Genomic DNA, 15173 nt, shown 5'->3' with positions numbered 1-15173 from the left:
CCCTACCTTCGTTAAAAATCTTCTTCTTTTTTTTTGGACCGGCATATATCAAACTCTTTTCTTCTATGTTTTAATTTGTTTTGAAATTTGGTTCTATTTCATACTTGTTTGTTAAATTTTCAAGCTTTAATGTTTTAACCGAGTAAATGTACTTCTTGTTCTTTGATTCCTTTCCTTTCATGTCTCATTTTCTTCTGTTTCTTGTAAATATATTCTTTCAGTTGTCTTCTGCTTCACATTTTCTGTGTAATTATATTTTGTTTTGTGCCTCGTGCCTCCTTGTTTTGCATATTCTTTTACCTTCTTTTTGAACTCTACCTGTGTTTCCCTTTTGTTTTAGTTTCTTTTATTCTTTTCTGCTGTCCTTTAAATTATCTAAATTTTTTTCTCGTGTTCTCTCATTTTCATTAATTTATGGTTTTGTCTGAAATTTCTGTCCTTGCACAGTGTGTTCATAGTTAACTTGTAATTTCTTACTGTATCAAGTATCAACTGTATTTCTTAGTGTTAGTTTGTTGTACTCTTCTTATCTTTGCTTGTTTAGTAGTCTATTTTTGCGCTATTATTTTGTAGCACTTATATTCTTTTTCTAATACTTTATTCTATTGTTTATTGTTACAAATGAAATTAATGAGAAGTGATTAGATCTCATGTATTAACTTTTTATCTTTTTTCTGATAATTCTTCAAGATTAGAAGGCCTATTTATCTCCTTTTGCTTTATGTTGTTATCTCTTTTAGTTTTTTTATTCCTGATAATGCCTTATTTTAGTTGAATTCTTGTTGTTGGATAGAAAAGCGGCCACAAGTTTCCTACCGATAATGCCTTGAAAGGTCTTATTGAATGGGCAAATAAGCTGGTGTTCCCAGTAAGTTGCTAATTGCAAATGCGGATGAAAATTAATGGGTCATGTGACTGCAAACAATGAGCAAGTGAGGCATTTTTAGTGAACAATGAAACTTCGATGCTTTTTTGTTGCTGTCATTTTAAATGAGTGCTTAATTTCGGAGTCTGTCACTGCCATTTCACATCCTTTTGCACATCAAGAGATGTTTATGTAGCAATATATCATAATTTATATATTTGTTTAGGATAATATTCTTTTTCTTACCTTTGTCCTTATCTTTTGGGTTGAAGTTTGGAAATTACACCTTGCTTGATAAGTTATATCCATGATAATGCTTTTTCTTTGTTATTTTAAAGCAGTATCCAACTAAGGCTTTGGCCCCATTAATGTTAGAAGATTACCGAAAAGTTATGGTCGAACGGAGAGGAGAGGAAGAGCAATTTAGTTATGCTCATATTGTAGAATGTATGAAAAAAGGTAATTGCCAGTTTTCTTTTGTTTCAAATCTTCATTTGTTGTAGCAAACAACTGTCAACCATTTGTGGAATGCATAGGTTGTGGAGTTGGATTTACTGCTTAATTGGCCTTTTTTTTCCTTTCTAATATTTATGGATCCTTTTGCATTGTGGTAACTTCCTGGACTTCCTATTAGATTTTCTTGGTAACCTCCTTTATATATTTCTGGTAAGTAAAGTTTGAAATTACTAATTTTTGTTTCTCGTAATAATCTTTTTCTTATATAGTGACTACCTAAGCAATCACTTTTGCTACTTAGTTATGCTTTCAAACAGTCCTTTCTACTAAATAATGTTCAATAGAATTTGCCAATGACTATTCACTTCCCCTTGAGGGTAGTTTTTCCAAGTAGGTTATGTAGTTGTTTGATTATACATTGGTTTATGCACGCAACTGCAAAATTTTTCTTGTTCAATTTAGCCCGTTAATCTTTTATCTTTGGATATGATACTATAACTAACATGTGGCAATTTTGTGATTAAGACCAATGATGGCCATGCCACGGCACTTACCGGCTGTGCCGTAGAGAGAGAGAAAAAGGTAAATGACTACTCACTTTCATAGTCACTGCTTGTGGTCGCCTGAGTTCGCACCCCTATCAGGTGCCTTTGCCTGAGGGAGGGAGAGAGATTGGGGGGGTTTAAAAACTTAAGTTGCGAATTCTCTCTCTGTCTCTTTCTTCCTCCCTCCCTTCGGCTAGGGCACCCGATAGGGGTGCGAACTCGAGCGGCGACTCAGCGATTGACGATTGGTGATGGCAGGCTCGATAACGAGATCGTGGCGAAGCTACTAGGGGGGGTGCCGTGCGGCACCCGTTGTGCCACCTAGCAGTACATTGCTGGCACGACCATTCATGATTAAAACATGGCTATTGTAGGCATGACCATTGTGTGACTAACACATGACAAGCCATAAATTATAAGACTATTCTATAACACGATAATAGATCATATAATTGTATTCATGCTTTGATCCTAATAGGTAAGTGAAACTTCATCTTGCATTCTGCATTCACAGTGTATGTTACTTACATTCAAATTATTTTCTTCTACCTTGATTACATATTCTTATCTTGTTGTAAAGAGATTGATGAAGTTTACAAGAAAAAGATTTGTGTATGCTCACAGGTAGCAGGTTCAAGACATTTTAGTTACTACTATAATTATGTCTTCTGGTACATATCCATCTGCATGGTTAGATTAACTTGTAAGATATAACTGTATAGTCTTTTCTTGCAGTTACACCGGTGGACTTGAAGCAGACGATCCATGTTGATAAAGATCTTCAGATTCGTGCTTACTATGCTGGGCATGTATGATGTTCTCTTACAATCTCCTTCATCTAATTGGAGCTTTGGCTATGGCATATTTATTTCCTCATATACTTAATTAGGTAATTTCATGCTTTTTAATATATGACCAAAGAAGATCTAGAGTATCTTATTCCAGAATGATGATGCCATTTTATTTCTTTTTATGGTTCTTGACATCATCTACAACTCTACTGCTATCTACAAGTCTACTGCTGGGCTGGATGGAAATTGAGATTAGAAATTATTTGTGATGGTTTACATGCTTCTGATTTCAATCGTCATGCCTTCTGCATGTGTGCTCATGCAGACATGTACGTGTGTCTCAAGAAATCTGTCAACTGTTGCAAAGTTTTTTAGGAAGTATGGAAATATTGCTTATCATATTCGGTAGCTAGGAATGTATTGCAGACACCTATATTTTCTCTGGTTAGTTGATCAGAACAGGAGAATGAGAAATTTCTTCGTAGACTATAATCTAAACAAGAGTATGCTTTGCAATTTTTGTATAGTCTTGACTTGACAACTTCTATTGCCTTAGTGACATGGGTATTCTTATAATTAATTGATTGCTGATGTCATTGACCTTTGTCTGAAAATCAGATTTTGTTATGGTTGTTTATTTCTTCGAAACTTATGATTGATTGTATCAAATGCAAGGTCCTAGGAGCTGCAATGATTTATGCAGAAGTTGGAAATGTTGCTATGGTCTACACTGGGGATTATAACATGACACCAGATAGACATCTTGGGGCTGCTCAAATTGATCGTTTGCACTTGGATCTGCTTATAACAGAGTACAAAATCAGACATTTTACTTTGCAAAAAACAGTAAACAGAAATATTGACATTTTACCTCATCTTACCTCATCGATGTGCTTCTATTCACAATGTTCAAAGACAATGATATTCTGATGATTACTAGATACCATGCAAATTAACTGAAAATTTTCTCTAAAATATATCTTTGCAACAAAATATATCTAAAATTGTCTACTCACCTTATAAAAAAGATTGATTTGTTTGGATCCTGGAAAGAAACTAATGAAATGGCATGATATGTGAGGCAACGAAGAATCGAGTAAACTAAATACTTGTTGTTTGTAGTTATTGATGAGTATGCAGATTTATATAATGAATTCCTTTTGTTTTTCTTTCATATATGTCAGATACATTTTGTGACATCTTTAATCTTTAATCTTTATTACTTGCATTTTAAGACTGTCCTATTGGTAGCATATTTTTGGCCATGTTTTTTTTTTATCACTTTCTTTGTTTTTCCCCCTTTCTTGTAGATCCACATATGCAACAACTATACGGGATTCAAAATATGCTCGAGAGAGGGAGTTCTTGAAAGCTGTACGTAGAACTTTACCTATGTGCTTATGTGATTATTCTCATAAGTCTTAAAACCTAATGCTAAAAAAGTTAAATAAGCATAATTGTGCATGTAATGTTTGTTGGATTCTGGGAGTCCCCTGTAGAAAAATTTTCTTTGATAATAGATGGTCTATTTAGTCCTGAAATGACTTGAATATAGCCTTTTCTTCTAGCTATTAAGAACTTAAAGATTATGTTCTACAGGTAAACACAATACAATAGAATTTGAACCAATATTGCTAATATCTTTGTACCAAAATGCTAGAAATATTAGTTATATGATTCCATTACTTTTTTTTATTGGTTTGAATGGTAGTTCCTGTCTTTTAGGTTCATAAATGTGTAGCTGGAGGAGGAAAAGTTCTAATTCCAACATTTGCCTTGGGGAGAGCGCAGGTAGAGATACTCCAAATCTTCTTATTTTTGCTCCCCTCTTGTTGGCATACTTGTTATTCTCATAATTGTCATTTCCTTTTAAAACGTATCCAACTTATGCTGAACCATCATTTCTTTCTCTTGAATAGAGAAACAGTATGTTGACTAAGTTTCAGTATCATCAGTTTTGTGTTTTTGTTGGTATTTTTTTGTGCATATATGAATCTCTTTCTTCAGAATTATGCTTTTCGACAATTGATAGAAAAAACAATTTTCAAAGGTCTAAGTTCTCATTTAGTACAACCACTTTATGTTAATTACTTTCAAATGGAGCCATCTATAAATGACTCCAATTGGGCACATACAGTTTACAACTTAGGTAACTTTTTCTTCGAAGACATTTTGTATCCTTAAAAGGGCTTTATGATAAAACGACAACTGGGTGAGAGTGTACTTCTAATGTGATGGTCAGATCTTACATATAGGACTCCTTAATTAGTTAATTCTTTTAGACCTCTAACATTTTGAATAGCTACATACTCATTCATTCTTATGTGATTAGTTCTCATTGTATTGCGCTATGAAATTGCCTTGTCTCTGGAGTGTGATATCTCAAGTAGCATTTCCAATAGAAAATGTTGGGTGAAAACGGGTCACATATTATCCCATCCAACTTGAACTTGAATCTGGAGAACTTTTTTGATCTGTTTATAGATATATCAAACTTATCTAGATTTAGATCATATGTTGATATCCTGCTATCTGATATGGACCGACCTAGGGGAGATGGACTTGTGGACAGATCCTAGAGTGGATTGGTGGAAGATGGTGCGGATCGAGTAGGGCAGTGGTGGGGCCGATGCGGTTTAGATTAGGGAGATGGTGTGGTCGACGGAGGTGGCGGCATGGGTGGTAGGTAGATCTGAATTAGAGAGGAAGATGGAGGTTGGCTCTATGGGATTTAAAGGGAGAAGGGGACAAGATAGAGAGGAGATAGAGATGGAGATGATTCAATAATCATTTATTCATGCCTAAGATACAAGCGATAAGGCTATAGAGAATAAAATAAAGAGTCGTCAGTTAACTAAAATAAACTAAAAATTAATCCTATCCATCCATCTTTCATCTCTCCATCAGATTTGATGACTGTTGTGCCTCAGATAGAATTTGAATCTGTTGAAAGTCAGAATACAAAAAGTATAGATAATGATGTCGTCAATCTAATCCATTTGGTTATATATTATTCAGACATTAAATGAATATTTTTAAAAATTGTGCAGCTTGGTAAATTCTTGCAATTTTGGGATTTGTACTAATTTCGCACTCGATTTTAATCCAAACTTGGATCATATCATTCCACCATGCTTTTAACCACCTTGCCCTCAAGGTGTCTATGGTAGTTTCTAGCAACGATGGCCATGCCACAAGCATGGATCGTATCGACTATCGGTTGGCATAACACATGCTGTAAGAGAGAGAGGAAAAAAGATAAGGGACTACTCACCTTTGCCATTGCCATTCGCTGAGTCACCGTCGCCTGAGTTCACACCCTCATTGGGTGCCCTAACTCGAGGGAGGAAGGTCGAGAGAGATTAAAAATTTAAATTGTAGATCTGGATTGGAGCTCGACAACGAGGTCAATGGCGAGCGGTGAAGCTACTAAGAGGGGTTGATTTACAATTTTAGTTACATCTATCTTAGATCCGTTTATACTTTATGATCACCCTAAGTGGATTCTTTATAATTTAGCAATCCAGTACTATTTCTCATCTTCTACATGAGACTTGGCACAATTGATGTGAAAAGAGGGTAGAGGCAAGGATAGCCACAGTGAGGGTGGCAGTACATGATAAAGTACCATCCCTCTCTCTTGTCTCTTGCACGGGCTAATGGTGGATCATCTATTCTTGCATCACAAATGATGCTGCAACACATGTTGTGTCGACGGCTGGCATAGGTCGTGGCACCGACAAGACAATCCTTATTGCATATTGTTTAGAATAATAAAGAATTTAAGAGAATATGAGTAGGAACTTGTTGATTGCTTAATTCTAAATAATCTGATTTTCGAATCTTAATCGTAATATGCACAAATTTAAGACACTCTATTAATTTTCTTTTCTTTCTTTCTCTTTTCCTTTCTTCTCTTTTTTGCCCCTTTTCTCTCTCCGAATAAGATCTTGATCTCTTAACTTTTTTCTTGTATTTATTTATTTGCTCTTCTCTCTCTCTCTCCCCCCGCCCCACATTTTCCCGTTTTTTATAGATGAAAAGAAATAAGCCTTAATAAGGTAGGATTTTGTCATATTTAATTAGGGAGTCTAATTAATTTAAGATTTGGGCCCATATTGCCCAGGTTCGATCTTGAGTCAAGTGGTGGGGCCAAATTCAGGTTTGTCCCTGTCCAAATTGAGCAGTCTTGGGTAGGGTGAGCTTTTTAATTTGGGCTATATTTGACCCTCTTTTTTCTGGAACTAGTGATCTGAGTTTTTTATCTTTGGATAAATTTGATTAAGACCTGCTTGTTTCAATCATGGTTCAAGTTAATGTTGCTACTTTTGGTCAGCTTTGGTTATTCTTCACCAGTTGTTTCTACTTGTTTGATTTAACCAGGATACACAACTTTCCTTTTCTTGTTTTGGCTGATAGATCTTAGACTGAAACTGCTTTGTTCTCAATGAACTGCAATTAAAAGTTTCTGGACAAATCTTTCTTTTTCTTGTATAACACTTCAACCTGCTTTTTAGTATTTTCTATGTGAGAAGTACATCCATAAATATTTGTATAAGCGTTGCTAGTTATATACCTCAGTAACTCTCTACTATTGTCAATACTTCTTTCAGTTAATAGGATTTTGTTCAACTAAACCGTTCAGCAGAACTTTTGAGACATCAGAGGCAAAAAGATGCCATTTCTCGTTGGGCACCTTTACTTGCTTTTCTATATCTTGTAGTTGGTACTCTGATAAGTTTAATGTGTATCAGGAGCTTTGCATATTGTTGGATGACTATTGGGAAAGAATGAACTTAAAGGTTCCTATTTACTTGTCTGCCGGTATGGTACTCTTGTGCTAAGCTTTTTTCAGAGTGCTGATTGTTGTTCAGGTTTTGGACCATTCTCATCCTAGATATGCTAGGAGTGTAACTTAGATTTTCCCTTGTATGCTTCCTTGTATCAGTGTGTATCACCTCTTTTTACTTAAATTTATTATATATATTACATTGCATAAGTTAATACCCCTAAACTTCTTTTTTTCATTACAAAGTTCCGCACTTTTGGATCAAGCCACTTTCGTTATTGGTCACGAGGATTTTGGACAGAATGAGGATGCATTGCATGGTCATGGCTTCACTTGAATCTTCATGCAGACTTGATTTTGTGCAAATTAAGTCTTATGAACCAATACTCATAGTGATGCAATGTTTGGTTATCCTTTTTTTCCCAAACTCTTAAGCTTTTGGTTTACATTGTCCAGTCCAATCAGCCTATTGCAAAAGCAATCAAAAAATTGAAAAAAAGAAAAGAAAAGAAAACAAGAGAAGAAAGAAAGAAAGAAGAAAGAAAGAGATGCTTAGTGCTTACAATAGATTACAGAAACTAGATGTACAACCTTTTGAAATGAAATTTAAGCATCCATAGAGCGGAATCATCTGAAAGTGCAGACCAATGAGAAATCTGATTGTCTTGTTGTGGTCATGGAACTCATTTATTGTCTCGCATTATGTCAATATCTTATTCTCATACAAACTATGTGCAGTTACACATTTATTTTCACCAATTGTTCAGTCTCTCTTAAGAACTTAATTCTGTCTCACTCTACCCACAGCCTTCTAGGTTGCTGAATACATGATAATAAATGAGATTTTTAATTCTTCAGGATGTGATCTAGATATCCATTGTTCAGTAATGCCCATGGTTCCAAGTTTTGGCCAATCCTGAGTGGGATCAGTCGATATCCATTGTTCAGTAATGCCCATGGTTCCAAGTTTTGACTAATCCCGAGTGGGATCTGTTGATACTCGATACGGGTTCTCCCTTTCTCTTCCTTCACTCCATCTCTCTTCTCTCTCGGGTGCCCCATCTCTCTAATTTCTCTCTACTCCCTTTCTCTAGCATCTCCCTTTCTCTTCCTTTTCCTCTCTTTTCTCCAATCTCTCTCTGTCTGTCTTTTTTTTTTAATCTTTGTTACTACAGTATAAAATCTGCTGCAATAACAGAGAGTGAGAGGGAGTGACAGAGAGAGAGAGAGAGAGAGAGAGTAAGGAAGAGATTGAGAGGGAAAGAGAAAGGAGAAAGGGAAGACATGAAAAAAAAAGAGAGGAAAGGAAAAGAGAAGAGAGAGAAGAAATAAAAAAATAATATTTGCCTAGTGGCAATAAGAGAGAAGAAAGGAAAGAAAATTAGAAAAAAATTAAATTTGTCTTTGCAATAATAGAGAAAGGGAGGAAAAGAGAGAGAAGGGGAAAGAAAAGAGAGAGCCAACTCACTATTCATTAAAGTTTTAAATAAGTTAATATAATTTTTAGTTTTTAGACTTCGTATGTAAATAATTATTACTATTTTTATCATTTTCTATTTTTTTATAAAATCTGTATTTAAAATAATATTTAGAATTTAGATGATTAAAAAATAGTCCAATCTGACACGGGTTGTCGATATCACTGATATGGTTGATACGTATTATTTTTTCGGATGGCCGATCCCGATTTCGATACCGAGTTTTGGAACTTTGGTAATACCTTGATAGATGCAAATAAATAAAAGGGATAGAATTTAAAGTTAGTGTATATTTTGTAGTCAACTATCAATAATATTCTTTGCAGTGGCACTGTACTAGATAGATCTAGTATGAGTTAGCATATCCAAATTGCCCCCTTTTACCCACCACGCCTCGTTCTCGTAATCTTGACTAATTCTCTCATGTTATTTTGCAGGTTTGACTATTCAAGCCAATATGTACTACAAAATGCTCATTGGATGGACCAGCCAAAAGATCAAAGATAGTTACACAACTCGGAACCCATTTGACTTCAAGCATGGTACTTTCAAGCATATTCTTGGTTAATTGAAAGTTTCGGATCGAATTCATTTTCTGTTTTCTTATTTAGAACTTTTGACCTGATGTAACTTGCTTACTACAAAGAATTTAAGAATTATCTAGATCTAGTACTGAGATATATGACACACTAACTATGAAAGTATGAAGAATTAGGTGACACAGATCTATTTCATCACTAAATGTTGTAGATTTAATTCTTTTTAGTAACTCAGCAATCTTTTAAGCTAGAATATAAGCGAATTAAATAATAGGAAGTTGGTTAGTAACATATGAGTGTTTAGGTTTGTAAAAGGCATCGATCTTCCCATAAGCACACTGCTTTACTTTTCCCTCCTGCTGCATCTTCTGGGGCATTTGGTACTGGAGCCTGTTGTTTGGAATATTAAGATATTTAGAATCTTGGCAGTCAATTACATGGCTACTGCTATTTTATTTTCATTTATTTTTTGTTCTTTTATATGATGCATTTGCTTTGAAGTGTTATTCTGCCAACCCAAGATACTTAAACTTTTCTATTTTCAACTAATGATTTTAGTCATGTTATGTAGGGTTCAATTTCATTGTTGTCCCCTTTCTTTGTAGAACTACGAGAAATTGATAAGATATAGCAAGATCTAATTTTCTTTTATGGGTTTTGTTTCATTTTTCTCAGTTAAGATTAAGTTGATCGTTCTTGATATTACAGTTTGCTCTTTTGAACGTTCTCTTGTAAATGCACCTGGACCTTGCGTTCTTTTTGCGACACCTGGTATGATTAGTGGAGGATTTTCCCTTGAGGTATTCAAACAATGGGCTCCATCTGAAAGGAACCTGGTTACACTTCCTGGGTACTCTATTGTCACTTTGCATTCATTTATTTTTCTTAGATCTGTAATATATATGGCTCATAGCTTGCCAAGATGACTAAAATAGTAGAGGTCAATGGGTAAGCTAAATTAATGGATGATTATTTGCCTGTGTTTTGTTATATTATTATTATATAAATGCTCAACTTGTGAAATGTGAAGTCACATATACTGGTAGAGTATCTATTGTGTATAAATATTGTAACTGCCTTTTCTTCTGATAGAAGCTTGTCTAGACCCTAGATATTAAGGTACGTTTCTTTTGATGAAATCTCTTTTGTCAGTTATTGCATACTTACTATACGACATACACTGTGGCACGTGTTGGTATAGAAGAACAGATACTTCTTGTATCATACAGACATATTTGGATTTCATGCCACAATCAGCTCATGATTTATAAATCAATTTTTTTTTAGCTCTTTAAGTGACAATTTGTTATAAATGGTTAGCTTTGTTAATAGATACATTACAGGCATGCTTAAGTGTATATTGTCACATGATATGACGATAATTTAGTTATTAAAAAAGCACAACCATAGAAAATCATCTCTATTATTCGTAGAGGCTTATATGTATATTTATATATGTTTCTATATGTTTGTATGTGTACATATATGTATGTATATATATTTACAACCAAAGTTCTTAAACTCAGGAATGGCCGGTCAACAAAACCGATATGTATCAGCCATATTGGCCGCTCATATTGGATTAGATTATTTTTTAATTATATAAAAATCAAAATATTATTTGTAAATATATAAAAAAAATTAAAAATTTAGAAAAAATGGCAAAAAATAATAAAATAATAAATTACTCATCTGTGAAGCCTAAAAACAAATAAAGTATTAATTTACTCAAAACGTTGATGAATATTAAGAAGAGAAAGATTTACTATTGTAGAACTGAGATTAAAAAGGAAGAAATAAGAGATTTCTGTTATGCAGAATTGAGATGAAGAGAAAGCTCTTACACCCTCTCTCTTCATCACTGTAGAGAAAGAAAGGGGTAGTTAGTGAAATGGGAGAGAGAAGAAATGAAAAAAAGCTACCTTAGAAACTAAGTTAGAGAGTGGGAGATGGAGAAAGAAGAAATGGAAAAAGGGGAGAACTATTTAGCGGATGCTGAGAAAGATAAGTATGGGGATTTAGAGACTAGAAGAGAGAAAAAGGGAGAAAAAATGTGCAAAAAGAAAACACTGTGTAACTGGTGGAGTTAGAGAGTGGGAGAGAGAGTGAGAATAAATGACCATGGAGTTGACCTGCCTCAATTGTTAAAAATGACCTTGGAGTTGCACCCTCTTTGGATGGAGAGAATAGGAGAAAATAGGAGAGAAAATTAGGACAGAATGATTTTCTCTTGTTTGGATTGAATTTTTAGGAGAAAGGGAGAGAAAGGAACAAAAAGGAAGAGAAAGAAATATCCTCTAATGGTCACTTTTTTTTTTCTTTCTAAAAGTAGAGAGAAAGGGAGAGAAAAGAAACATACTCTTTTTATATTTTAACATTCCAAATATGCTCCTATTCTATTATACTATTTACTTAATCTTTTGAGATTCTATTTACAAATCTAAAGGAGAATAATCAAATATTAAATAGTATAATTTGTGCCGGATATTATGCTACTTCTATTTATTTTAAACAGTAATCTTATGGATATTATAAGTTGTGCTAGTTTATATATTAGATATAGGGTATAATGGTAAACATATTATTTTTTGTTATATTCTATCCTTTAACCAAACATAGTAAACTTATTTTTCTCTTCGTTTCTTTTGATTACATCCAAACAAAATGAGATAGTTCTTCTCCCTTCTCTTTTCTTTTCTCTTTTCCTCTCCATCTAAATAGAGTGTTAGAGATTCGGTATGGGGCATGCAACCAGCACAACTGTCCTTATTATTGTGTAATATTAAATTATCATATGATGGAACTACTTTATTTGGTATACTTACCATGGAGTTGACCTGCCTGTTAAAAATGATGCTATCATGGTTCTTGGTTATGACCTATAGAACATTTCTTTGGTGTACCTACCATGGAGTTTTACAAATAGCAGCAATCAAACATTTTATAACTTGTTACCAAGTCATTTTCCCACTTCTGTTTATGCAACTAGGTTAGCAGTCCATTAGTTGATCTTTATATCTGTTTTATTCTTGCAGATATTGTGTTGCTGGAACAATAGGCCATAAACTGATGTCAGGTAAACCTACCAGAATTGATTTGGACAAAGATACACATATCGATGTGAGATGTCAGGTTGTCTTCAAAATCTTAGTATTTTGAACTCTAATCCTGCTGAAGTTGTTTTAGTGTTAAACATATTAACTTAAGCCAAGCCAGATAGTCGAATATCATATAAGTTAGGTCACGCCTCAATCCTTTATTTGATTATAAAAACTCATAACTGTCAATGTGATAGTGCTCCATTAATTAAAAGAGCTCATATTATTTGAGGGTTCCCAAATTCAAATCCTAGTGTCATCTTTATTTTGTGGGACACTATTATTCTTGATCCTAATTATGTACTTTTTTATTATGGTGTAGACAATGCATTTACTATGCCTTTTCATTCATATGAAGCTAAATTTGTGTATCTTCCACAATATTTTGAAAGGCAGCCGCGGATGGCGGGCGGTCACCCCACCGCCTAGCGTCAAGGCGGAAGGCGGGTGACAAGGCGGTCTAGTATTTTTATATTAATTTTTTTTTATAATATATATATATATATATATTATATATTATAATGATGCACTATGCCACAATGTCAAATAACATAATCACAATTCACAATTCGCAACTATAACACAAATATCACAACTAAATATCCAAAACAAATAACATGATCAAAGATTAATTTATCAAATTCGTAACAAGTTCACAACCAAATATCTAAAATAAATAATATGATCAAAGATTCAAAATTAACAAATTCACAATCATCACATCCAAATATCTAAGTATCTAACAAGTTTACAATCATCATAAGAATCACATTCATAATAAGTTGACATTCAAAATTAGAATTCTAGTCTTCTTCACAATCTTCAGGTGGAGCTTCATTTATTTGCCAATAAATTATCACCTGAATCATCATAAAGCTCTAGCTAAACATCATCATCTTCTGTTTCCTCATCTGAGTGGATCAATTGCTCATCTAGAGAAGTGGAAGGAGTGCTACTAGTAGTAGCTCGGGCAACTCTAGCACTCTTCCTTGATGATAAAAATTCTTCCGCACTTGGTGCTTATGTCTCTGTCACCATCTTCCAAGTTAACCCTTCACCTGGGAAGACCTCTTGCTCTTGAGGATCATTATCCAACCAATCAATTGCATTATATCTCTCTTTTAAAGCCACAAGATTATTCTCTTTTGCTATCTTTCGATCTTTCATCCTTGCATTAAATTGTACATAGGCTAGATCATTCAATCTCTTCACTTCCAATCTATGTCTCTTCTTTGAATGAATCTGTGAATAATATTTATTATTTAATAATTACAGTGAAGCAGTTAATTAGTGAAACTATGAAAAAAAATAAAAACTAAAGAAAACTAATGCAGTATTGCAGTAATTAAGTGTTAATTAATCAAATTTTGCTTCTTTAGTTAATTAATCAAACCATTTCGCTGCTACAGTAAATCAATAATTATGTATTTAAGTGTTAATTACTGATTTACTATAGCAGTGAAGAAAATAGAAAGCAAAGCCGGCAGTGAAAGGGAGAAAGAGAAGGAGAAAAGGAAGAAGAAAAAAAATCTTAGCAGGGGAAGGATCATCTAAAGGGATATCTCAGTTCCCACCTTGTCAGTTGCCGCTCGGAGCTATGAAGGGGAAGGCTGTGCTCATTGCTCAGTGAAGGGAATGGCTGCGGTCAGCTGCTCGCTTGCCAGCGTTGCTCAAAACCTCGGCGAGACCGAGAATGGGGAGAGAATGGTGAGATTTTTAGGGCTTGGAGAGAATGAGAGAGGAGGCTTCGGGGAGATCAAGAGTGAGGAGAACGATGGGTTAGTTATTTGAACGATTAACGGGTTAGCCTCAAGATCCAGCTCGATATTGATTTAAATCCAAAACCATTGGGCTCTCCCGCAAAATGATTTAGCAGGCCGCCCGGCCAGATACGCGCCTTGGCGGACCGCCACATGATTTGGCGGCCTGCTAAGAAGGCCTAGGCGGCCTGCTAAGAAGGCGAGGTCGCCTGGGCTGTTTGCGAGGCGGCCGGTGTACAATCCTGCCTTGGCAGCCGATGTACCATCTCGTCTTGGCGGTCGCCCTAATCACTATTTAAAACATTGATCTTCCATATAAAGTGTGATATGAACTGAGCGTCCGTTGCCTGATCAAGGTGGGATGCAGGGAAGTAGTCTGCATATTCAGAAAAAAAAATAGTCTCTAAATATTCTCTTATAGTAAGAAACTTATGAATTTTGACCTACATTTTTTATATTCACGTCCTTCGTAGATTTTGACTGCAGTTAGGGTGAAAATAGACAATGTTACGGTGGAGGTGGAGATGATAGGTGATGGTGATGATGGTGATGAGAGTGGTGATAATGATGATGGATTTGGTGTAGGGGTGAAAACGGATCGGATACGGATCGGATAGTGCTCAACCCATATCCGGATCCGTATTTTTAGTTCGGATACGGATTCGGATACGGATATTAGACGGATAGCAAAATTTAAAACCATATCCTAATTAAACGGATACGGATAATTTTCGGATAAAGGATCGGATCTTAAATGGATATTAATTAAATTTAAAATAATTATAATATTTTATTTAAATATAATTAACACAAAATTATTAAGAGTTTACAACAAATTTTTTTTGGTATGTC

At 34.6% G+C, this 15173-nt stretch overlaps 1 protein-coding gene across 3 annotated transcripts in view; it reads left to right on the top strand.

Annotated features, from left to right (window-relative positions):
* The window catches only part of LOC140777556 (cleavage and polyadenylation specificity factor subunit 3-II), a 35938-nt gene that overhangs the window by 11851 nt on the left and 8914 nt on the right, over positions 1–15173 (top strand). For 2 of the 3 annotated variants that reach the window (XM_073121746.1, XM_073121745.1), the window contains exons 4-12: positions 1207–1324; positions 2602–2675; positions 3333–3469; positions 3968–4031; positions 4383–4448; positions 7412–7481; positions 9362–9466; positions 10172–10313; positions 12499–12595. In XM_073121746.1, the coding sequence (XP_072977847.1) occupies positions 1207–1324; positions 2602–2675; positions 3333–3469; positions 3968–4031; positions 4383–4448; positions 7412–7481; positions 9362–9466; positions 10172–10313; positions 12499–12595 (873 nt within the window). The remainder of the gene's footprint in view (positions 1–1206; positions 1325–2601; positions 2676–3332; positions 3470–3967; positions 4032–4382; positions 4449–7411; positions 7482–9361; positions 9467–10171; positions 10314–12498; positions 12596–15173) is intronic. The other variant, XM_073121747.1, reaches the window with a different exon arrangement.

The sequence above is a fragment of the Typha angustifolia genome, chromosome 15 (assembly GCF_048772165.1).
Source record: "Typha angustifolia cultivar Huaian chromosome 15, ASM4877216v1, whole genome shotgun sequence".
Taxonomy (NCBI): Eukaryota; Viridiplantae; Streptophyta; class Magnoliopsida; order Poales; family Typhaceae; genus Typha; species Typha angustifolia.
Note: the sequence above shows the minus strand (reverse complement) of the source record. Positions and strands in the feature narration are given on the sequence as shown.